Here is a 24,925-nt window from a genome sequence, read left to right as displayed (position 1 = left end):
GGTGCATATATCTGGAGTTTGTTTGCAGTGGCAAGAGGCCCCTGGTGTGCCCAATCTCTCTATCTCTCTCTCTCTCTCTCTCTCATTCAAATAAATAAATAATACATTTTTTTAAAGTATATCCAGAAGCTGGTCATGGTGACACATGCCTTTAATCCCACCACTTGGGAGGCAGAGGCAGGAGGATCACCTGAGTTCGAGGCCACCCTGAAACAACACAGTGCATTCCAGGTCAGCCTGGGCTAGAGAGGGACCTGTGGTGGTTTGATTCAGGTGTCCCCCATAAACGTAGTTGTTCTGAATGCTAGATTCCCAGATGATGGAGATTTGGGAATTAATGCCTCCTGGAAGGGGTGTATTTTTGGGGGTGGGCTTATGGGTGTTATAGCCAGTTACCCCATGCCAGTGTTTGCCACACACTCCTGTTGCTACGGTATACTTTATGTTGGCGAGGGGGTGATGTCCATCCTCTGCTCATGCCATCGTTTTCCCTGCCATCATGGAGCTTCCCCTCGAGCCTGTAAGCCAAAGTAAACCTCTTTTTTCCCACAAGCTGTTCTTGGTTGGGTGATTTTTACCAGCAATGTGAATCTGACTGCAAGAGGTACTTTGCCTGTGAAACCTAAGGTCCCAAGATTGATTGCCCAGTTCCCATGACAGCCAGATGCACAAGGTATGCATGCATCTGGAGTTCCTCTGCAGTGGCTAAGAGGCTCTGGCATGCTCATTCTCTATCTCAAATAATAAAATATTAAAAACTGTAAGCCTGTAAGCCAAAAAAACCTCTTTTTCACAGAAGCTGCTCTTGGTTGGGTGATTTCTACCAGCAATGCAAACCTGACTGCAACAGGACCCTACCTTAAAAAAAAAAAAAAAAAAAAAAAAAAAAGCAAGAAAAAAGTCAAAACAGTGTCAAGTCAAGTTCATTATTCCCTCTTCATAAGCACGTAGGTGTTGGTAAAAAGCTATAGGACCGATTCATGTGTGAATCACAAGGAGAACATACACAGAAAAAGAACAACCCAGTGCTATCAAGTCCTAGCATTTTCCCATGTGAGTGTGCAAGGCCCTAAGGATGGGGTCCTCCAGATGCCTTCCCTCCTCAGAAGGCCAGGAGAAAAGATGGAAGAGACATGAAATGTTAGGATCTGCACACAGGATCAGATGCTTTGATACCTCACACACATTCCTTTGTTTCCAGTCAACCCAATGGCAGAGGCAAACACCATGCCTTAGGGACTGCCTTAGTCTAAGTCTTAAACATAGCATTCGGAGACAGAGCAAAATTTTACTGAGAAAAAGTGAATTTTTAATTATCTTGTGAATCTACTTAGAAAAACACACACAAGCAATGTTCACAACTATAAATTTAAACCTTTTGCACTAAAAAAAAAAAACACAAAACAAACACAAAACCACAGGCATATGAACTGTAAACCTGTATTAATTATCAACTAGTCTTAAGGTTAATTCTTAGCAGTAATTCAGTATTTTCCTTCTTGGCAATTGTAATGTTTTAGCACCAAATGATCTCCCACAGAGGTACTAGTAACAACGCTGGCTGTCAGTGTAAGGAGATGTTTCCACACACAGTACTTCCCACACACACCATCCACTCACACCACACAGGAGGCATGTGCACATGGTGTCACAGACTCCAGGGCAATGGAAACAAGACAGAGGCACAGGGTCACACAACTTTAATGTAGTGCATTTGTAGAAAAGGCCAGCCTTCACTCCCAGGTGTGCTCATCCTCAGACTTCAATGGCATGATTTAGAAGATGCAGACGTTATTGCCTAAATATTACTCTATACATTTCCATCAGTGTTCAGGAAAACACTTTTAATTGCTACTTAATTTACACCATAATTACTGGGTTACAGCTTTAGCTCATTGGCAATTTTGGAAGCAATATTTTTGAATGCTATAGATGTCCCTGATATCCGTTTAAACCGGACCCCATTCAGAGACAGTCTTGGCAGCTTACAGACTTCCATTTCCCACTGTACCAGGTTCTCTGCATGCCCATCCCCGTGGACACAGAAAAGCAGGAAGCGCTCCCTCTGCTCGTAGTCACAGTTATTGGCGTCCAGCACTTTGCGGATCTCCCGCATCATGTCGCTGGGGTCCATGGAGCTGGTGGTTTTCATACTCCAGGTGAAGCGCAGTGAGCGAGGCTTTGCTTCTTTGTTTTCATCCTTTTGCTCGGAAGATACATTGCGACTGAAATGCACAGTGGCAGGTTTATTAATTGCATAGGAAAATGAACCCTTTCCACCTTGGCTAGTTCACCATCCACACAAATGATCCCTGCATTTCGCCATGCAGCCTCACCTTTGCTAAGACAAGTATACATCTACATCCTCACTCCCAGTCATAAGCCATGCACACAAAAATCACCTGGCTGGAAAATGGGCACTGATTAAATTTAAGAAAATCTGTAGAAACCAGGCAAAACACAGACAGAACCGACCCTTGCCCTCAGGGTATGTTGGCCCCAGCTTCTTGCTCTGTCCACCCACAGCTTCTCTGCTAGTCTAGTTCTGCTTACCACACACTGCCCACAGTGCTCTAACAGGCCCCCGTGTCCACAGCTTGTCATTTTGTTCTAGAAACAGCCCTAGATACTGAATGCACAATTAGGTTGAACATTCTTTCCATCACTTTCACCCACCTTACTGATTTTTCTTCTATCTTGTTAAGCTCCCAATTTCAAAAGTTTTATAAAAAGAAAAAAAAACTTCTGATGGCACTCATGTGATACCAACTGCTTAGGAGACTGAGAAGGGAGGATCACTGGAGCCCTGGAGTTCAAGACCAGCCTGGGCAACAATGAGATCCAGCTCAAGAGAAATGAAACAAAAAGCAAGAGTACACCTGAATAAACTAATCTTTTTTTTTTTTTTTTTTGTCTTTTGTTTTTCGAGGTAGGGTTTCACTCTAGCCCAGGCTGACCTGGAAGTCACTATGTAGTCTCAGGGTGGCTTCGAATTCAGAGATACTCCTACCTCTGCCTCCCATGTACTGGGGTTAAAGGCATGCATTAGCACATTTGGCTTCAAGCTAAATTTTGCTGTGTTCAAATGCTCAACAGGCTACAGAAATAAGCCTAAGCTCTGAAACACTTTTGGGCTCAGGAAGCCATATGTGAGGAAACAGTCTGGTGGAGGGGCCACAGAAGGGGGACACACCTACAGGTAAGCAGGGCAGACAAGGAGGAATGGCCCCTTGGACCACTTCTGGGGAAAGAGTTAGAAAGACAGCCCCACATGCAACGCCAATAAAATATAATGGAGCCAGAAAATAAATTTTGTGTGTGTGTGTGTATAACTACTACTACTATTTTTTTTTTTTTTTTTGTATTTTTCAAGGTCGGGTCTTGCTCTAGCCCAGGCTGACCTGGAATTCACTATGTAGTCTCAGGGTGGCCTCGAACTCAAGAGATCCTCCTACCTTGGCCTCATAAGGGCTGGGATTAAAGGCATGTGCTACCACATCATGCATGTGTGTTATTTTTGAGACAAGGGCCCATTTATCTCATATGGGCCTTGATATGTAGCAGAGGCTGGTCCTTAACTCTTGGTCCTCCTGCCACTATGTCACAAGTATGTGCTATGACAACTGGCTGAGTTTTTGTTTGCAGCAAGGTCATCACTACCAAAGATGTGGAGGGAAGAAAGTACAGAATGCACTTATGGGTCAACCTAGTGCACAGACCCACCAATCTAGGGCAGCATTCATGAAGCAGCTGACCCTTTCTGAGCACTTGTCGCCGTAGGCCTTATATGATTTATACCACCTTCTTGTGGATGAGTATATAGCTAAAACATATTCTAGGCTGGCTTATCTGGTGACCATCCCAACTCTGCCTTGAAGGGAGAAGCCTATAAAGCAAGCAAGGCCTCACAGGGACAGCTGGTTAAGCAGATAGGATCAATGAGGACTTTCACTCAGAACAGTCATACCATCAGAACTTTTACTGGAAAAACCGGGACAGCAAAAGGGCTGTTAGTGAGGCACTCCAACAACATGATGTGACTGATGGGAAACAGGTCAAGCAGAGGCCTATTACTAAAGAGATGGAGTCCTGAGCCTGTCTGTGACTGTAAATCCACACAATGACAGCTACACAAAGCCAAAACATATGTCTACAATCATCTTAGAAGAAAAGTTTGAAACAAGAAAATTCTGCATGTGTAGTATTTTGCATTTATTCCTTGAGGGCAGAACCACATGGGGAATTTGTAGTAAGGTGGAGGGCTTCTTCCTGTGGGCACTGATACTGATCCTAGATCTCCCAACCTCACTCAGGGCATCAAGACCCCAATGTGAAGTCTCAGGATGGCAGGTTCTCATGACATGCTGGTGCCCTCATGTGGCCACTGGAGCACAACATGGCCTCTTTACCCCAGCAAAAATAGGAGGCTTACAAAGAACATGCTAACTATGGTGTTCAGAAAACACCGTCATCTCTGCCAATACTGAAGTAAATGCTTAGAAAAGATTTGAAGTAAAAATAATTTCCCTCACCTTGAGCCCTCATATCTCCCGTTCCTCTCATATTCAGTTGGAAGTCTCAATGGACAGAATGTAGAAGCAGAAAAGTGGGAAAGAGAAAAGAAATCTTACATACCAGTACACAAACACCCATTTATCAACAAAAACATACAGTGAACAAGTGCAGGCACTTTCTGGCCCATCACAGGGTTTCTTAAAACTCTTCCTCCTCTCAGTCTGACATACTCTCCACGTGGACTCAAACGTGTGTGAGATAGGCATCCATGCCAGTTTTCTTGCTGGTCCTTCCAGCTGTGCACAACCATGGCCTCGGACTGCAGCTGTTTCTGACCTTTTACCACTCCTAACAGTGTAACAGATTTCCAATTAAAAGGAATGAGACTCTCAGGTTTAATTACAGCACACTCTTATTAAGGGAAGATTTGATGTCATGGAAGATCAACTGAAAAATGATCAGAGTGGAATTTTCAATAGAAGAGAGTACTTCCCCCATAGTTTCTGACAAAGAGCTTCAAGAGCCTTGCAGTGCTGCACTGGTTTTGTAAACACAAAAAGCCACTGCCTGGACTTCAAGTGACTTGAGAGGAGCAGGCATACAATAAGCACTTCAATGGCAGATTTCCTGCCTTACGTGTGCACATTCCAAGAAGAGCAGTATTTTTGGTCTCTTGATTTATAAACACCAAAAATATTAACCCAACCAGAATACCACTTACTACCATGCTTCATAAAGTGATACATGCTTTCTTCAGTGAGTAGTGAAGTAGCTTTACATACAATGCTATTTACTCTTCAACTCTCCAAAAATTTTAGAACAATTCTGCTATGCAGCTGCTCACATCTGAGTTTCTCACAAGCCTAACCAAGTGAGGATGAAGATTTGAATTTTATGCCTGTTTTCAACAACAGCATTAGCTAACTTCTAAGTTACTTTAAAGCCTATGCCAATTCAACCCTCAGTAAAACCAAAATGTTAACTAATACAATTACCACTTACCTTTTGCATGCTTGTGTCCACTCATTAATTGTATGTTAATGTTACTGAGCATCTCATTCTTTGTACAGGCACATGCTGAGTGTTATTAGTACAAAGATAGAATTATTCTACTGAAGTGACAGTGCACAGAGCATGCACAGGCCTTCAGTGCATGGGGGCTGTGGCTACAGGATTCTTTAAAATGCCAACAGAGTTAATCTATTTCTTTCCAGTGTCCTTTCAAAGAAATGAGGTTTAGTTCAGCAAAAAGTTTAGTTAGGGAAAAAATAGGGCCAAAAAGCCAAACTTGATGTTAATTGCAAGAGCCATTTGCGGGTGAGAATTGAAAAATAGGTTTGTGTATATATACATATAAATCCTACCTTTTGATAAACCTGAATGACATGTTTCTAAAAGAAATTAAGCCAAAAAAAAATTAACAGAAAGGACTTGCACAAATTAGAAAAACTAATCACTTATAGAGAGAATGTAAAAAACAAAACAAGACAAAATAAAAACAAAAAGGTTTCCTCTTCTGGCCAATAATCAATATAACAGTGATAACAGTAAAAGTAAAATTATTACAGATAATTAAATGAGTATGTGACCTTCTTTTTTTTAAAGGAAGGGTCTCATTCTAGGCCAGACTGACCTGGAATTCACTATGTAGTCTCAGGGTGGCTTCAAACTCAGGGTGATCCTCCTACCTCTGCCACCTGAGTGCTGGGATTAAAGGCATGCAACACCATACCTGGCTTTATTTTTTGCTTTTCTGAGACAGAGCCTTGCTCATGTCCCTCAGGCTGGCCTAAAATTTGCTGTATAGCTGAGATTTGGTCTTGCACTCGCAAACCTGCCTCTCCTGGGATTACAGACAGGTCACTAAATAAACTCAATGTCTCACACTGAAGAAATGAGAAGTCAGCTGGGCGTGGTGGCGCATGCCTTTAATCCCAGTACTTGGGAGGCAGAGGCAGGAGGATCACTGTGAGTTCGAGGCCACCTGAGACTCCATAGTGAATTCCAGGTCAGGATGGGCTAACGTGAGACCCTTCCCAGGGGAGTGGGGGGAGGAATTCGAAGTCATTTGTAACACATATAATATTTCTCAGATCTCTGCAGAATATCTTTTTAAAAAATAATTTGAGAGAAAGAGGTAGAGAGAGACAGAGAATGGGCATTCCAGAGCCTCCAGCCACTGCAAATGAACTCCATACACATGTGCCACTTTGTACATGTGGCTTACATGGGTACTAGGGAATCAAACCTGGGTCATTAGGCTTTGCAGGCAAGTGCCTTAACCACTAAGCCACCTCTCTAGCCCCCAGAGTATCTTATGAACAAAAATCTTGCTTTCTTAAAATTATTTTTTTGGTGTATGCATGTACATGCATGTTCACACGTGTAGGTGTAGGTACACACAAACTGTATGTAGGTGTGGAGGTCAGAGGGCAATTTCCTGGCCATCAGCCTTGCTTTCCACCTCATCTGAGGCAGGGTTTTTGTCCTCACTGATCTTCAAAGCTGTGTTGAACCAGGCTACTTGGCCCATGAGTCTCTACGAAATTCTCCTGTCTCCTCTTCACATCTTGTTATCAACATGCTAGGATTAAAGAAGCCTGCCATAGCTTCTAGCTTTGATGTGGGGTCTGGGTATTAGAACTCAGGTACTGATGACTGTATGGCAAGAGCTTTATTCTCTGAGCCATCTCCCCAGCCCACACCCTCTCTTCTTATATATAAACATGAAAAATGTCATACTAAGTGGAGTATGGTGGTACAAGTTGGGGCTCAGAATTTGTGAGGCTTAAGGATTACAAATTTGAAGCCAGCCTGGTCTACATAGTGAGTTCCAGGCCAGCCAGAGCTACATAGTAAGACCATGTCTCAGAAAAGGAAGGGGGAGGGCAGAGAGCTTGCAATGTAGCTCAGTTGGTAAAAGTGCTGCTTTCCCTAGTATACATGAAACTCTGGAATTGACCTAGCATTACACAGCTCCAGACATGATGGCACACACCTGCAATCCCAGACACTAGGGAGGTAAAAGTAGGAGGATCAGAAGGTTCAAGATCATAGTGAGTCTGAGGCCAGCCTGGGCTACATGAGGCCCCATTTCAAAACACCAAACCAATAAATAAATACGTAAATAAATAAGTAATTAGGGCTGGGGAGATGGCTCTGTGGTTAAGGTACTTGCCTGCAATGCTTAACAACCTGGCTTTGATTCCCCAGTGCCCATGGAAAGCCAGATGCACAAAGTGGTGCATGCACCTGAAGTGAATTTGCAGTGCCTAGTGGCCCTGGTGCCCTCCTCTTTCTCCTTGCAAATAAATAAATATTTAAAAAAAAAATTAGGGGGCTGGAGAGATGGCTTAGCGGTTAAGCGCTTGCCTGTGAAGCCTAAGGACCCTGGTTTGAGGCTCGGTTCCCCAGGTCCCACGTTAGCCAGATGCACAAGGGGGCGCACGCGTCTGGAGTTCGTTTGCAGTGGCTGGAAGCCCTGGTGCGCCCATTCTCTCTCTCTCCCTCTATCTGTCTTTCTCTCTGTGTCTGTCGCTCTCAAATAAATAAATAAAAAATTAAAAAAAAAAACTAGAGCCAGGTGTGATGGCACACACCTTTAATCCCAACACTTGGGAGCTAGATGTAGGAGGATCACTGTGAGTTCAAGTCCACCCTGAGACTATGTACTGAATTCCATGTCAGCCTGGGCTAGAGACAGACCCTACTTCAAAAAATAAATAAATAAATTTTTAAATAGGGATGAAAAATTGACTAAGTGGTTAAGGCACTTGCCTGCCAAGCCTAATGACCCAGGTATGATTCCTCAGTACCTTTGTAAAACCAGATGTACAGAATGGTACATGAATCTGGAATACTGGCATGCCCATTTTCTCTCTCTGCTTGCAAATACATAAATATATATATTTTTAAATTAGGGCTGAAGAAGATGGCTGAGCAGTAAGAGGTACTTCCCAACAAGCATGAAGGGCCAGGAGGACCTGAGACTAAACCTGAGTTCAAATCTCCATACTCCCATGTTAAACAGCTTGGTATGGCCATGTGCAACTATAACTCTAGGCCTAAAGAGGAACAGAGACCTGGAATCAATAACAAGGGACTACAGCTTGGGCTGGAAAGATGGCTCAACAGTTAAAGGTACTTGCTTGCAAATCCTAAAGGCCTGGGTTTGATTCCCCAGTACCCAGATGTACAAAGTGGTTTATGTGTTTGGATTTTGTATGCAGTTGCAGGAGGCCCTCACTCTCTCTCATTCACTCACTCTCTCTCTTTGCAAATAACTGAAACAATGTATTAATAAGAAACTCTGGCTCAAGAACAAGACCCAGGTGGAAGAGAGGTGGAGTGAGGCATGACATTCCTCGCCATCCACAGCAGGCAAGTGACCTCCACTGCAAGTGAGTATATAAGGCACATACATGTGTATACACTATATACTACAGTATAGGTGCCTGCACACACACATACCCACATAAAATATAAAAACAGGGGCTGGAGAGATGGCTTAGTGGTTAAGCACTTGCCTGTGAAGCCTAAGGACCATGCTTTGAGGTCCGATTCCCCAGGACCCACACAAGTCAGATGCACAAGGTGGCACATGCATCTGGAGTCCATTTGCAGTGGCTGGAGGCCCTGGTGCACCCATTTTTTCTTTCTCTCTATGTCTGTTACTCTCAAATAAATAAATAAAAATAAACAAAGAAGAAATATAAAAACAAAAACTTAAGGAGATGCATAGGTTGTGCCAAACAGAATCTGACAAAAGATCTATCACACAATCAGCTTTTCTAGACACGTGCAGATGAAAAAGCTCAGTCTGTAAATCAGAACACAGTAGATATACATATATACCAAATGATGACTCTAATAAAATTCTTGCATTTTTTTTTTAATAACTGGGAGCTAACTTTGTATTGGTTTGGAATTAATCAATGAACTACTATAGATAATTGTCAATTCATATACATCAGACATGGTACATCTCAGGTTATGCATCATATAAAATATTATGCATATGAATTAGATACTACATGAGTATAAATATATTATTTGAAAGATTATTTATTTATTTGGGAGAGACAGCAAGCGAGAAGGGAAGAGAGAATGGGCACGCCAAGGTCTCCAGCCATTGCAAATGAATTCCAGATGCACATGCCAACTTGTGCATCTGGCTTACATGGGTTCTGGGGAATTGAACCTGGGTCCTTAGGCTTCCCAGGCAAGTACCTTAACTGCTAAGACATCTCCCCAGTCCCTCAGTTGATTTTTTTTTTTTTTTTTTTTTTTTTGCTTTTCAAGGTAGAGTCTCGCTCTAGCCCAGATTGGTTGACCCAAAATTCACTATGTAGTTTCAGAGTGGTCTTGAATTCTTGGTCATCTCTTGCCTCTGCCTCCCAAATGCTGGGATTAAAGGTGTGTGCCTCCATGCCCGGCCTGATTTTTATTTTATTTATTTATTTATTTATTTTTTTTTGCGGGGGGGGGGGGAGAGAAAGAAAACTGGTGTGCCAGGGCCTCAGCCACTGCATTTGAACTCCAGATGCTTGTGCCACTTAGTGGGCATGTGTGACCTTGTGCTTACCTCACCTTTGTGTGTCTGGTTTATGTGGGATCTGGAGTAGAACATGGGTCCTCAGGTTTAGCAAGCAAGTGCCTTAACTGCTAAGCCATTTCCCCAGCCCCTGATTTTTATTTGTTTATTTACTTATTTTGGTTTTCCAAGGCAGGGTCTCACTCTCGCTCAGGCTGACCTGGAATTTACTATGTAGTCTTAGGGTGGCCTCGAACTCACAGTGATTCTCTTACCTGTCTCCCAAGTGCTGGGATTAAAGGTGTGTGCCATTATACCTGGCTCCCTGAATTTTTTTTAAAGCAGGGTCTCACTCTAGCCTATATGTTGCTATAACTCACAGTGATCCCCCCGCCTCAGCCTCCCAGGTGCCAGAATCAGAGGTGTGCACAACCACACCTGGGGAGGTGGAGACAGGAGGACAGCTGTGAGTTGAAGCCAGCCTAGGGCTATAGAGTAAGTTCCAAGATAGTCTGGTATATATTGAGGCACTGCATCAAGAGGGGGGGAAAGGCAGGTAAATAAGTAAGTAGTGGATTATACCTGTTTCTAGTTCTCATTAAGTTTTAGAGGCAGATTTCATTTTAGCCTAGTCCCCAAGGAAGATACTGTGGAAGACAAGGAGGCCTGGGACAGGATGACTCTTGAAGAAGAAAGGAATAATTCTCATGTCACTAGATTCTTCTTTTTTCGAAGTAGGGTCTCACTGTAGCTCAGGCTGGCCTGGAATTCACTCTGTAGTCTCAGGGTGGCCTCGAACACATGGTGAACCTCCTACTTCTGCCTCCTGAGCACTGGGATTAAAGGCATGCACCACGCCCGGCTTTAGAATCTTCTTATGTACACTCATTGTATCTATTCCTTGACGGTCATGGATAAGTGCCTCGGTTAAGGTTTGTTAGATCGCAGCCACTATTACTTCTTTTTTAGAATCATTGTATGTGTGTATGTTTATGCTCATGCGGTGTTTCTGTGTGTGGAGGGTATTGGTCCTTGCCTGAGGAAGGGTCTTACTGTTCACCACTGTGCATGCCAGGCTAGCTGACCCATGAGTTTACAGAATTCTCCTGTCCCCACCTCACATTTTACCATAGGCAGGACAGGATTTCAGAGAAATGCTACCACATTCGGCTTTTACATGGTGCTTGCTAAGGATCTGAACTCCAACTTGAACTAAGCCCTTTATCCACTGAGCCATCTCTCTAGCCCTTTTTGTGTTTGTGTTTTATTTGTGGTATGTGTATACCACTGTGTGTGTGGAGGTCAGAGGACAACTTATGGGTTGGCCCTTGACTGTCCACATCATTTGAGGCAGGGCTTCTTATTCTAGATTCTTAGACTACGTTTCTTTGCTATGCTCATGGTCTGCTGTTTTTTGCTGCATTCACCATGAGCTTCTGGGAAATTCTCCCATCTCTGTCTCCTATCTTGCCACCAGCATCAGGATACTGAGACTAAAGAAACCTACCATGGCATCTGGATTTCATGTGGGGTCATTGAGCGGCAAGTACTTTATCCACTGAGCCATCTCCATAACCTTTTTTTTTTTTTTTGGAGACAGGATCTCACTAGGTAGCCATAACTGTCTTAGAACTTTCTTTTTAAATATATATATATTTAACTTATCTTCAAGCAGAGAGAAGAGAGAGAGAGACTGAATGGGCTTGCCAGGGCCTCCAGATGCTGCAAAGGAACTCCAGATGCATGCACTACTTTGTGCATCTGGCTTTACATGGGTACTAGAGAATCAAACCTGGGTCATCTGGCTTTGCAGGCAACCACCTTTAAAGCTGAGCCATCTCTCCTGGCCTGGGACTTTCAATGTAGACCAGGCTGGCCTCAAATTAGTGGTTTCTTCTGTCTCTGCCTCCTGAGTCCTAAGATTATTATGGTTGTGTACCAACACACTGAGATTCATTCATTTTTTTTTTTTTTTTTGAGGTAGGGTCTCTCTTGTATACTACAGGCTGACGTGGAATCACTATGTAGTCTCAGTGTGGCCTTGAACTCATGGCAATCAATCCATATACTTTTGCCTCCTAAGTGCTGGGATTAAAGGTGTGTGCTACCACAACTGGATTTTTTTTTTTTTTTTGAGAAAGTGTCTCATGTAGCTCAGGCTGGCCTCAAACTCACTATATAGCCAAGAATAACCTTGAACTGCTGATCCTCCTGCTTCTATCTTTCAAGCACTAGAATTACAGGTAGTGCCACAATATGATTTAGATCAATATTTTTACATTTTATTTTATTTATTTCCTTAAGAGCAGAGAGAGAGAGAGGGAGAGGGAGAAGACAGAATGGGTGTGGCAGGGCTTCCAGCTACTGCAAATAAATTCCAGATGCATGGGCCATTTTATGTATCTGGCTTTATGTGGGTACTGAGGAATCAAGTCTTGGTCTTTTGGCTTTGCAGAAAAGTACTTTAACCACTAAGCCATCTCTCCATCCCTAGACCAGTGTTTTTTAAAACTCTGAGTTGTGACTCTTCATAGGGGATCACACTCACAAAAAACAAAAGGCAACAGTAAAGTTTTTGAGGACCAGATGGTTCAATGGTTAAAGGCACTTCATTGCACAGCCTGGGCTCAATTCCCCAGTACCCACATAAAGCCATATGCACAAAGTGAAGCATACATATGGACTTTGCAGTGGCAGAAGGTGCTGGCTTGTAATCTCTTTGCCTCTTTCTGTTTCTCTCTCTCTCAAATAAATAAAAAAAAACTTTTTTGAAAAGTTTTTAAAATATTTTATTTATTTATTTGCAAGCAGAGAGGGCAGGAGGGAGACAATGGGATTAACAGGGCCTCTAGCTGTTACAAATGAACTCCAGATGCATGAGTCACCTTGTGCATCTGCCTTTACATGGGTACTGGGGAATTGAATCCAGGTCATTGGGTTTGCAGGCAAACATGTCTTTAATCTCAGCACTTGGGGCATTTAGCTCAGTCCTCAGCACCGAAAAAAAGAAAAAAAAAAAGACAAAAATCACACACACACACAAAACCAAGGGGACTAATCTCAGCACTCACAAGACAGAGACTGGAGGATCGCCATGAGTTTGAGACCACCCTGAGACTACATAGTGAATTCCAGGTCAGCCTGGACTAGAGCAAGATCCTTCTTTGAAAAACAAAACAAACGATTTTTTTTTCCTGCTCCTATAGAAACATAATGGTTTATCTATGAAAAATAATTTTAGGGCTGGAGAGATGGCTTAGCAGTTAAGACATTTGCCTGTGAAGCTTGAGGACCCAAATTCAACTGTCCAGGTCCCAAGTAAGCCAGATGCACAAGGTGACGCATCCGGAGTTCTATTACAGCGGGTGAAGGCCCTGGTGCACCCATTCTTCCTTCTCTCTCTTGCTCCCTCTTATAGAAAATAGTTTTAATATTCTCCAACTTTATTTCTCAGCATGTAAATATCAAGTATGCATTGTACTAGAATGTTTTTCCATGTATTTTAGTTTGGACAGAATTTTCAACTATTTCTAAAATCGCCTTAAATATACTTTTGCTATTTTGTTCTAGTATACTATGTATTCATACAAAATAGGATGCTCAGCACTGACAATTTTACAATCAAAGTACTGATCAACTCTGAAAAACACTGATGATACTGTATATCCTGCAGTGTGAAATATTTAACTTTTTTTTTTTTTTTTTTGAGGCACTCTAGCCCCCTGGCCTTAAACTCATAGTGATCCTCTAAACTCAGCCTTCCAAGTGTTGAGATTATGGGTGTGCTGCCACCACACCTTGCCAAGATTTAATTCTTTAAGTGAAAATAAACAAACACATAGATCTTATTAGTATGAAGATTTACTTTCCTCTTTCAATTTCTTTCTTTTTTAATGCAAGAGAGAGAGAGAGGGAAAGAAAAGACAGAATTGGCTTGCCAAGGCCTCTAGCCACTGCAATCAAACTTCAGCTGCATGTGCCCCTTGTGAGCATGTGCGACCTGGCACTTACTTCACTGTGTGTCTGGCTTACATGGGACCTGGAGAGTCATAGGTCCTTAGGCTTTGCAGGCCAAGTGCCTTAACCACTAAGCCATCTCTCCAGGCCCTCTTTAAATTTCTTCATGATTATCCATAAATAGCTGATTCATATACCTGTTTGTCTGGAGTTGCTTAAAATTCTTGGGCAAAGGTATATCACAAATTAAATAAGACAATGTAAAAGGCTTTAAGCTCATTCTGTCATGCTCCCTCTTGAATGGGGTGTCATAGCAGAGAGGCTAAGAAGAGTAAAAGGCTAACTGAAGTGTATGACTTATAGTTAAAGTCAGCAGGTTTCAGGAATCTTAAGTTGAAAATGAGTGAAATCAGAAATGATTCTATATCTGACATATTTATCAGCAATTTTTTGTTGTTGTTGTTGCTTTGAGGTAGGGTCTTACTCTAGCCCAGGCTGACCTGAAATTCACTATGGAGTCTCAGGGTGGCCTCAAACTCACGGCAATCCTCCTACCTCCACCTCCCGAGTGCTGGGATTAAAGGCATGCACCACCACGCCTGACCAGCAAATTTTTTTGAAGACATGTTTCAAATTAAATTAGGGGTACCATCTTGTCAAAAATTAGTAAATCAGAAATCCCAAGCTGGTATTTGTTGTCCTGACAACTAATTAATGTCCTAAATGTGACTCACTTGGGTGCAGATGGCTGGTTTAGTATAAAATTATTAGAGGGATTAAGGAGCCTGAAGTGAGTTAGTTTACCATTTAAATAACAGAAATGTACCCAGGTGTGGTGGCACATACCTTTAATCCCAGCACTTGGGAGGCAGAAGTAGGAGGATCATCATGAGTTCAAGGCCACCCTGAGACTAATAGGGAACTCCAGGTCAGCCTGAACTAGAGCAAGACTCTACCTTGAAAAACCAAAAATAAATAAACAGAAATGGTGTGAAAACAGTGGGATACCAGGCCACAGGGTGCATAGAAAAACAGATATAAGGGGCTCCATTCACCTCAGACCCTAAACAAGACCCTGCTGTTGCTCTGTAAGGCAAGGAAGTAAGAGGCTGGGCAAGCATGAGGACCTGATTTCAATTCCCAAAACCAATATAAAAAGCCTGGAGTTGGGCTGGAGAGATGGCTTAGCGGTTAAGCGCTTGCCTGTGAAGCCTAAGGACCCCGGTTCGAGGCTCGGTTCCCCAGGTCCCACGTTAGCCAGATGCACAAGGGGGCGGATACATCTGGAGTTCGTTTGCAGAGGCTGGAAGCCCTGGCGCGCCCATTCTCTCTCTCTCCCTCTATCTGTCTTTCTCTCTGTGTCTGTCTTTCTCAAACCAATAAATAAAAAAAAAAAAAAAAAATGTTTAAAAAAAAAAAAAAGCCTGGAGTGACCGTGCATGAGTGTAACACCAGTTCTGAGGGAGGTGGAAACGATAGTCACTGACTCACTGGCAGCCACAGGTTCTGTAAGTGTCTAAGAAACAAAGCCAAAGAACAAGAGGATGACACTTAGCATTCTGTCTTCTACACATGTGAACACAGGGTGCACATCTCACACACATACACAGTCATACAGTATATATACACCATACACACCCGAAATAACAAAAACCTTTACCCAAGGGCCAGACTGTTTTTAGTGCTGTGAAAACAAACCGAGCTCTATAATTTCTTTCCTTCTTTTTTTAATTTTGATTTTTTTCAAGGGAAGGTCTCACTCTAGCCCAGGCTGACCTGGAATTTACTATGTAGTCTCAGTGTGGCCTCGAACTCAGGGCAAGCCTTCTACCTCTGCCTCCCAAGTGCTGGGATTACTTACTTATTTACAAACAGAGAGGGCGGGGGGGGGGGGAGGGAGGGAAGAGAGACACACAGTGAAAATGAGCATGCCAGGGCCTCCAGCTATTGCAAAGAAACTCCAGATGCATGTACCACTTTGTGCATCTGCTTTATGTGGGTACTGGGGAATCAAACACTGGTCATTTAGGCTTCGTAGGCAACTACCTTAACCGCTGAGCCATCTCTCCAGCCCCAGCTTTTTTTTTTTTTTTGAGGCAGGGTGTCACTGTACCCCAATTGACCAGTAACTCAGGCTGTCATTGAACTATGGCGATCCTGCTATCTCAGCCTGGGATTAAAGGGGTGTGCTTCCACACCCACCTATTTTAAAGGTTTTCAAGTATGAGGTCGGAGATATATATGAACAAGAATTACATGAGGTGGAGGGAAAAGAAAAGCACCTAGGAGAAGCCCCACACATCACATTAGAAAGACACATTTCCATTTGTTCTGAATGTTTGCTGCAACAACCAGCACCAGCTGGCACTTACCTCCTTGTGAGTTTTGAAGTTAATTTACTAAAAAGATTAGTGGAGCCTCGGCTTCGAGTCTGGGATAGTGGTGTAGCTTCATGGGACAGGCTGGGTGAGGCAGGAGGGCCATTATACGTTGCAGTTCGCCGCTCTCGCGGCTGGCCGTGGAAAGTGCTACGAGTGGCAGTGCCTCTTGGGAAACGGATTCGGTCTGGGGTGGTCGAACTGCTAATACTGTGGGTGGAAGCAACTGGAGTTCTCTGATCAGGAAGAGTGCTAGGAAAACAGTAAAAGAGAACCAACAGAACATGAAAATTTATAAACACAATATGTCTTTAACACACAATGGAATAAATCAGCCATTATCAATTGAGATCCAAAGGATATTTTAAGGGACTTAGGAGCAAAAAGCAAGCTCAGTGGGAGAGTTCTAAAGGAATAGGCCATAAGAGAAATCCTCAAAGAGTTTAGTGGTAGAGTATATAAACATTTTTAAGGACAAGATTAATGTAGGGAAATTCTAAGACTGGGAATGGCTAACTGAAGCTTTCACCCTTTGCTTCCCTCTCAAGTTGCTTACCACAGAGAACTGTGACAGAAGGAAACAAAGAGTTGCACATGTAATGGAAGGACAGGCAGCCAAGAGCTTCTGGAAGCACACAAGTGGAATAAGCATAACACTCCACATGCTAAAAGCAACTTGGGTGGGGGGGTGGATTTCTCATATCCTCTGTAGTACATCAAGTCATGAAGACACACACAGATGATCACAAACAATATGAGACAGGATGGAGGAAGGATACCTTGTGTGGAAAACTGTAACAAAATCTTGGACTAAAAAACCCACAGCACAAAATTAAGCAGAAGTAGGAATACATTAGTTTTACAAGGAATGTGCATTTTTCTTACATAGCCTTGAAGTTATCTCCTTCACTGTCTATTGGAGGTAACATCATCTTGGGGTGCCCAGAGGCTAACATGGACATCGACTTCTGATGTCTCAGCCGACAGGTAGATGTGGCACAGACTGAGGCAGGGCTAGCTGCATAAGCGAACACTTCTGTCAGGCTGGGAGGGATTGGGTTTAGGCAGAGGCAGAAACAACAGTGTGATGGAGCAGTGAGCAAACAGCAGCTGCTGTCTAAGCACAACCTTCTTCCCAGACCCTCATACCACAGTGAATAAGATCTCTTAAGCTTGCCTTGGGCAATCTAGAACAACTGCTGGCCTGTCACTGCTTTTTTCAAACAGTAATTTTAAAAGCTTATTACCTTATGAAAAACAATGGCTTATATGCTTGACTATCTGTCTATGTGTCCTCCAAACTCTGCCCAAAATGAAGCCCACTTTGAAAGAGATGTATCCACACAAATGTAGGTGGTAAAGTGAATGTGACACAAGCACATAGTGCTCTTTACCTGCTCCCAAAGCACACATAAATTAAATGGATGAATGAAATCATGGGTATAGGAACTAGATGTTAAGCACCAGAGTACTCTATCATTTGAACAATACAATTTAGAACCAATCTATTTAAAGGCCATTTGTTCCTTTATGAAGAACAGTCAACATTTCTTTTTTTGTTGTTGTTTTATTTTTTGTTTTCTGAGGTAGAGCCTCACTCTAGTCCAGGCTGACCTGGAATTCACTACATGGTCTCAGGGTAGCCTTGAATTCATGGTGATCCTCCTACCTCTGCCTCCGGAGTGCTGGGATCAAAAGTGTGCGCCACCATGCCCAGCTAAGATTCTTAATCATTCCAGAGCCCCTTCTAATTAAGATAAGAAAACTAAAACCGACATTAACTGTAAATGTTTATAGCACCTTGCCAGCAGCTTCAGGCAAACCCACTCACAGAGGGCAACCTAAGACCAGGACTCCTCAAATCCAGCTCAATCCTTCTGTCCTTGAAGTTCCAAAGGCAGCTTCTTTCCTTTATGGATGGCAAGACAAGGATCTTTTTTTTTTTTTTTTTTTGGTGAGGTAGGGTTTCACTCTAGCTCAGGGTGACCTGGAATTCATTATGTAGTCTCAGGGTGGCCTCCAACTCACGGTGATCTTCTTACCTCTGCCTCCTGAGTGCTAGGATTAAAGGCGTGTACCACCACACCCCACTAAGACTAGGATTTATTTATTTTTTATGAAAGAGAATGAGAATCAAACTCCAGATGCATATGCCATGTTGTGCACCTGGCTTTACATAGGTACTAGCTTATCAAATCTAGGTCATTAGGCTTTGCAGGCAAGCACCTTAAGGGCTGAGCCATCTCTCCTGCCTGCCTTGCTTTTCTTTTTTCTTTATTGGGTTTTTTGAGGTAGAGTCTCACTCTAGCCCAGGCTGACCTGGAATTTGCTACATAGTCCCAGGGTGATCTTGAACTCATGGCAATCCTTCTACCTCTGCCTCTTGAGTACTGGGATTAAAGGAGTATGCCACCATGCCTGGAAAGCCTTGTCTTTCTTTTTAAAATATTTAATGTATTTGAGAGAGAAAGATGCATAGACACACAAAGAGAGAGAAAGGGGGAGGAGGGAATGGGTACACCAGGGCCTCCAGCTACTATAAATGAAGTCCAGACACATGTGCCACCTTGTGCATCTGCCTTACATGGGTCCTGGGAAATTGAACCTGGGTTCTTTGGCTTTGCAGGCAAGTGCCTAACTGCTAAGCCATCTCTCCAACCCAAGCCTTGTTTTTCCTAATAAGTTGTAAGAAGCCAAGGTCTCTTGTCATTGCAAATGAATGCCAGCTGTGAGCACCCACCTTGTATCTAGCTTTATGTGGGTGCTAAAGAAGTGAATGTAGCCGGGCATGGTGGGGTACACCTTTAATCCCAGCACTCAGGAGGCAGAGGTAGGAGGATTGCCATGAGTTTGAGGACACCCTGAGACTACGTGGTGAACTCCAGGTCAGCCTGACCAAGAGTGAGAGCCTACCTTGGAAAACAAGCTTTACAAGTAAGCACCAGCACCTTTAACCACCAAAGCATCACTCTAGGCCCTCAATTTTCTCTTTCATCCTTTCCAAGCTTGAATCCACTTTAGTTAGTCAGGGACAGGTACTCTGGACAGTGCTATTCAGACATGTCTTGATATCAGAGCTCACTGATGTGAGATGCTTCAATGTTCACTAAAAGCATATTCAGCAGTTCAGCTAGACACTGCAATCCTGGAATCCCAGCTAGTCAGGAGGCTGAGTCAAAAGGGCTGGAAACTGGCTGAGTGCTAGGGCAGCTGCCTAGAATGCATAAGGTCCTAGGTTCATGTTCTAATACCACATGGAAAGAAAGAAAAAGAAGAGCAGAAAAGAAAGAAGGATCAATCTTTGCACAAAGTCTGTGGCTAAAAGGGAAAATAGTAAAACCACTTAGCAACTGAAACTTTTTTTTTTAATCCAAGCAGCCCAGGCTGACCTGGTACTCACTCTGTAGTCCCAGGCTGGCCTTGCACTCACACTGATCCTCCTAACTCTGTCTCCCGAATACTAAGATTATAGGCATGTGCCAACATCCCCAGCCAAAACAATGTAATTTTTTTTTTGGTTTTTCCATATAGGGCCTTGCTCTAGCCCAGGCTGACCTAGTGGAATTCACTCCTTAGTCTCAGGCTGGTCTTGAACTCACAGTGATTCTCCTACCTCTGTCTCCTGAGTGACAGCTGGGATTAAAAGCATATGCCACCATGCCCCGCTCCCCTGAAATTTTTTTGTTTGTTGAGGTAGGCTCTCAATAGTCTAGCCCAGGCTGACCTGAAACTCACTATGTAATCTCAGGGTGGCCTCGAACTCATGGCGATCCACCTACCTCTGTCTCCCAAGTGCTGGGGTTAAAGGCGTGTGCCACCATGCCCGGCTTGAAATATATATTTTTAAACAATAGATTGTGAAGATCTTTCTTAAAAAATATTTTTAATATTTTTAATTAATTAATTTTTAAAATTTCCTTGTTGTTTATGCCATCTCTCCAGCCCTCCTGCATTTCTCTAAAAGATTCTGTTATGTTTTCTTGTTACCACCATCATCACGTGACATCCTTGAAAATATCCTTAATAGTTTCATGCAGACATGTAAAGGCACTGGGCATTCAGGGCAGAGTGCCCACGGGATGTGAGCTGTTCAGCAACATTATTAATTTGAGAGATTAGGTACAGTCTGTATAAACTAAAGACATTCTTCACATTCCTCTGAGAAGTTTACTATTAATAACAAAAGTTACAGCTTGTTGAGCAGCATGTCAGAGTTTGTGCTAAGGGTTTAAGACTCTCTGTAACTTACATGATGGTGACAGAATCAATCACTACTTCTGATGTAATCCAACCCTCTGCTGCCAGAGCTCACAGAGTTAGTATTGGAACTAGACCATTTTTGAAGGTAGAGCAATTATCTCAGGGAGTAGGCAGGCCATCAACAAGCCTGGCTTTAAAATGGGGCTCACTTGTAAATCACTCACAGGTGCTTGTGTGAGAGCAACAACCCATCAAAACCCACAGTCTCTGGAGCCCAGCAGTAATATAAATTCCACACAGAGAAGCTTACAGAATGGAAATGACACATTAGTAAGTATCAGCACATGAAGCTCATTTTATTTTTATTTTACCATTTTCTTCCCACTGTCTTGTGAACTACTAGTAAACAAGTATTCTCCACTGAATGAAATACTCTGCCCCCAAATTAATTTTTTTCCAAATTAATTTTTTTGTACATGCATGCATCTTTGTGTGTTAAACGTGGGTGTGTGTGACACGACATATATGTGGAGGTCTGAGGACAACTTTTCGCTTTGCATTTTAATTTTCAATTTATTTATTTGCAAGCACAGAAAGAGAGACAGACAGGCAGACACAGAGTGACTGAGCATGCCAGGGTCTCTAGTCACTACAAATGAACTCCAGAGGCATGGGCCACTGTGCATTTAGTTTGACATGGGTACTGGGGAACTAAACCCAGGTAGTAACAAACCTGGGTCATTAGGCTTTACAGGCCAGTGCCTTAACCACTGAGCTATCTCTACAGCCTTGACTTTTCTTTTCTTATATTTTTTCTACACACACACACACACACGACTCCCAGCACTCAGGAAGTAGAGGCAGGACGGACACACACCCACACACCACACATATATATATGACTTATATATGACATATATATGACTCCCAGCACTCAGGAGGCAGAGGCAGGAGGAACACCATGAGTTCTGAGACTACACAGTCAATCAGCCTGGACTAGAGTGAAACCTTACCTTGGGAGGAAAAAAAAAAGATGGGCATGATGGCACATGCCTTTAATTCTAGCACTTGGGAGGCAGAGGTAGGAGGATTGCCATGAGTTCAAGGCCACCTTGAGACTACATAGTGAATTCCAGGTCAGCCTGGGCTAGAATGAAACCCTACCTTGAAAAACAAAAACAAACAAACAAAATCCTGTATTGGGCTGGAGAGATTGCCCAGTGGTTAAAGGCACGTGCTTGCAAAGCCTGATGACCTGGGTCAGATTCCCCAGCACTCATGTAAAGCCAGATGCACAAAGTGGTATATGTGTCTAGAGTCTGTTTGCAGTGGCAGGAGGCCCTAGCATGCTCATACTCACTCTGTCTCTAATATCTTTCTCTCTCAAATAAATCTATTTTTTAAAAAACCTTACATTCAAAAAGAAAGATACAAAAAAAGAAAGAAAGAAAGAAAGAAAGAAAGATAGATAGATAGATAGATACAGGTGGGCATGGCTGCATATGCCTTTAATCTCAGCACTTGGGAGGCAGAGGTAGGAGGACTGCTGTGAGTTTGAGGCCAACTTGAGACTCCATAGTAAATTCCAAATCAGCTTGGGCTACAGCAAGACCCTACCTAAAAACCCAAAAGAAAAATAAAGTAAGTTGGTATATAGCTCAGTGGTAAAGTGCTTATTCAGTTATACTGCCTATGACAAGAAAATAAAACTCATATTGAGACAAACATTCCAAATTCAGAGTAGGAATCTGAAGGCAGTTATAATTTGTTAAGCTGGGCAGGACATATGGCTTAGGGGTTAAAGCACTTGCTTGGAAGCCTAAGGACCCAAGTTTGATTTCCCAGAATCCATGTAAACCAGATGTACAAGTTGGTGCACATACCTGCAGTTTGTTTGATGTAGCTGGAGACCCTGACACACCCATTCTCAATTATTCTCCCTTTGAGAGACAGCTCTTGGCCTGCTATTGGGCTTTAGTGAAAACTGAACACTTGACAATGGTCCATCAAGTTATTATGGACCTGAGCTATCCATTATTAACTGGGTGTTAACTTGACCCACTAGGCCATAAAATTGGATGTGAACAGTCACAGTCCATCATCAAGTGGAAGTGGTATATATGGATCAGGCTTGAGCAGGCCTTGAAGGCACAAGTAAGTTAAAAGAGAAAGTTGCCCAAATGCCTATGGTTGCTACTCCTGTTACTATGCCTTCTGTCCTGAAGCATGCACTCACTTATGGCATCATGCGGAGTACCCTATGATCAACTGACTGAGGAGAGGTCTAGGGCATGGTTTACAGATGGTTCAGCACATTCTTCAGGCACCTCCCAGAAATGGACAGCTGCAGCATAACAGCCCCTTTCTGGAACAACTCTGAAGGACTGTGGTGAAGGGAAGTCTTCACAATGGGCAGAACTATGGGCAGTGTACATGGTGGTGCATTTTGCTTGGAAGGAAAAAATGGCCAAATGTGCAGTTATACACTACTGATTCACGGGTTGTGGCCATTGGTTTGGCTGGATGGTCCAGGACTTGGAAGAAGCACAGTTGGAAAATTGGTGAGAAGGCCATATGGTAGGTATATGTGCATAGAGCTATCTGAATAGGCAAAGGATATAAAGATACCTGTTTCCCATGTTAATGCTTATAAGGTGACCTCATCAGAGGATGACTTTAATAATCAAGTAGATAAGCTGACCCATTCTGTGGACAGTGGTCAACCTCTTCACTCAGCCATCCCTCCCACTACCCAATGGGCTTATGAACAAAGTGGCCATGGTGGCAGGGATGCAGGATATGCCCAACAACATGGACTTCCATTAACTAAGGCTGACCTGGATATGGCTGCTGCTGAATGCCAAATCTGCCAGCAACTGAGAACAACTCTAAGCCCTCCATATGGTAGCATTCCTCAGAGTCACCAGCCAGCAACTTACTGGCAGGTTGACTACTGTGGTGGTTTGATTCAGGTGGCCCCCATAACTTAAGTGTTCTGAATGCTAGGTTCCCAGCCAAAGGAGATTTGGTTATTAATAGCTCCTGGAGGCAGTGTATTGTTGAGGGTGGGCTTATGGGTGTTACAGCCAGTTTCCCCATGCCATTGTTTGGCAAAATCTCCTGTTGCTATTGTCTACCTTATGGTAGCGAGGGGTGATGTCCACCCTCTGATCATGCCATCATTTTCCCCCACCATCTTGGAGCTTCCCCTCAAGCCTATAAGCCCAAATAAACCTCTTTCCCCCACAAGTTGCTCTTCATTGGGTGATTTCTTTCAGCAATGCGAACTTGACTGCAACAGTAAAGTGGTACCAGGAGTGGGGTTGCTGCTAGACACCTGACTGTGCGACTTTGGCCTTTTAGAGTTGATTTCCAACAGGAATATGGAAGGATTTGAAACCTTGGCCTGAGAGATGCCTTGTTGCGCTATAAGTACAGTTTGATGGACTATTCTGGTCACAGTTGAAAGACCTGAATGCAATAAGAACTATGATCTGTAAGCCTTGGCTTAGGAGGGTGAGAAAGAGCTTTGCTTGGACTGGACTAGGAGTTTCTGTGAGAAGCTTGCTGTTATGCCCGTGTCTACAGAAGTTGTGCAGGGCTGCACTGTGTAGAAATGGATTGGTGTAAGCAGAGGGATATGGCACAGAAAAAATGAAATTTTGGGGCCTAAACTGCTGCCTGTTCACCTGCAAATTGTTTGAGAGATTACAACCATTGAGATTGGGCCAGCTGACTTGCACTGGGCAACGGGATGAATGTACACTCTTTTGAAGAGGCTTGAGTGCTCAAAAAGTGTCCTATTCTTCAAAGTTTGCTTTATTCTCCCCTGCATTAACAAACTGGCACCCTACCTGATATTGTAGATTGTAAGAAATGCAGGAAATAGAGGGTCATTGAGTTTGCAACATGGTCTTGTGTTTTGGAAATGGCCATGGGCAGTGTGAAGCAGGTTTGCTGGTTGCCTGCATGGAGATACCATGGGGCCATGAGGATGAACCTTGTGTGAGTCATGGGGTGATGCCCACACTCTGCTCATGCCACTGTTTTCCCCCGCCATCATGGAGCTTCCCCTTGAGCTTATATGCCAAAATAAACCTCTTTTCCCCACAAGCTTCTCTTGGTTGGATGATTTCTACCAGCAATGCAAACCTGACTGCAACAACCACATTGGACCACTTCCATCATGGAAAGGGCAGCATTTTGTCCTTACTGGAATACACATTTATTCTGTGTATGCATTTGCTTTTCCTGCACATAGTGCTTCTGCCATCCATGGGTTTACAGAATGCCTTATCCATCATGGTATTCCACACAGCACTGCTTCTGACCAAGGAACTCA

General features: G+C 43.2%; 1 protein-coding gene across 8 annotated transcripts in view; it reads right to left on the bottom strand.

The window, feature by feature from the left end:
• Positions 1 to 1,683: 1,683 nt before the first annotated feature.
• Mark3 (microtubule affinity regulating kinase 3) overlaps positions 1,684 to 24,925 on the bottom strand; it is a 116,496-nt gene continuing 93,254 nt past the window's right edge. Inside the window, exons 15-19 of one of the 8 annotated variants that reach the window (XM_045154286.1) lie at positions 17,269 to 17,427; positions 16,378 to 16,635; positions 5,880 to 5,906; positions 4,533 to 4,577; positions 1,684 to 2,225 (exon numbers count right to left, since the gene is read on the bottom strand). In XM_045154286.1, the coding sequence (XP_045010221.1) occupies positions 1,880 to 2,225; positions 4,533 to 4,577; positions 5,880 to 5,906; positions 16,378 to 16,635; positions 17,269 to 17,427 (835 nt within the window). In that variant the 3' untranslated portion in view covers positions 1,684 to 1,879. The remainder of the gene's footprint in view (positions 2,226 to 4,532; positions 4,578 to 5,879; positions 5,907 to 16,377; positions 16,636 to 17,268; positions 17,428 to 24,925) is intronic. The other 7 variants (XM_045154288.1, XM_045154287.1, XM_045154291.1 and 4 more) reach the window with 7 other exon arrangements.

Source organism: Jaculus jaculus, chromosome 7 (genome assembly GCF_020740685.1).
Source record: "Jaculus jaculus isolate mJacJac1 chromosome 7, mJacJac1.mat.Y.cur, whole genome shotgun sequence".
Classification (NCBI taxonomy): domain Eukaryota; kingdom Metazoa; phylum Chordata; class Mammalia; order Rodentia; family Dipodidae; genus Jaculus; species Jaculus jaculus.
Note: the sequence above shows the minus strand (reverse complement) of the source record. Positions and strands in the feature narration are given on the sequence as shown.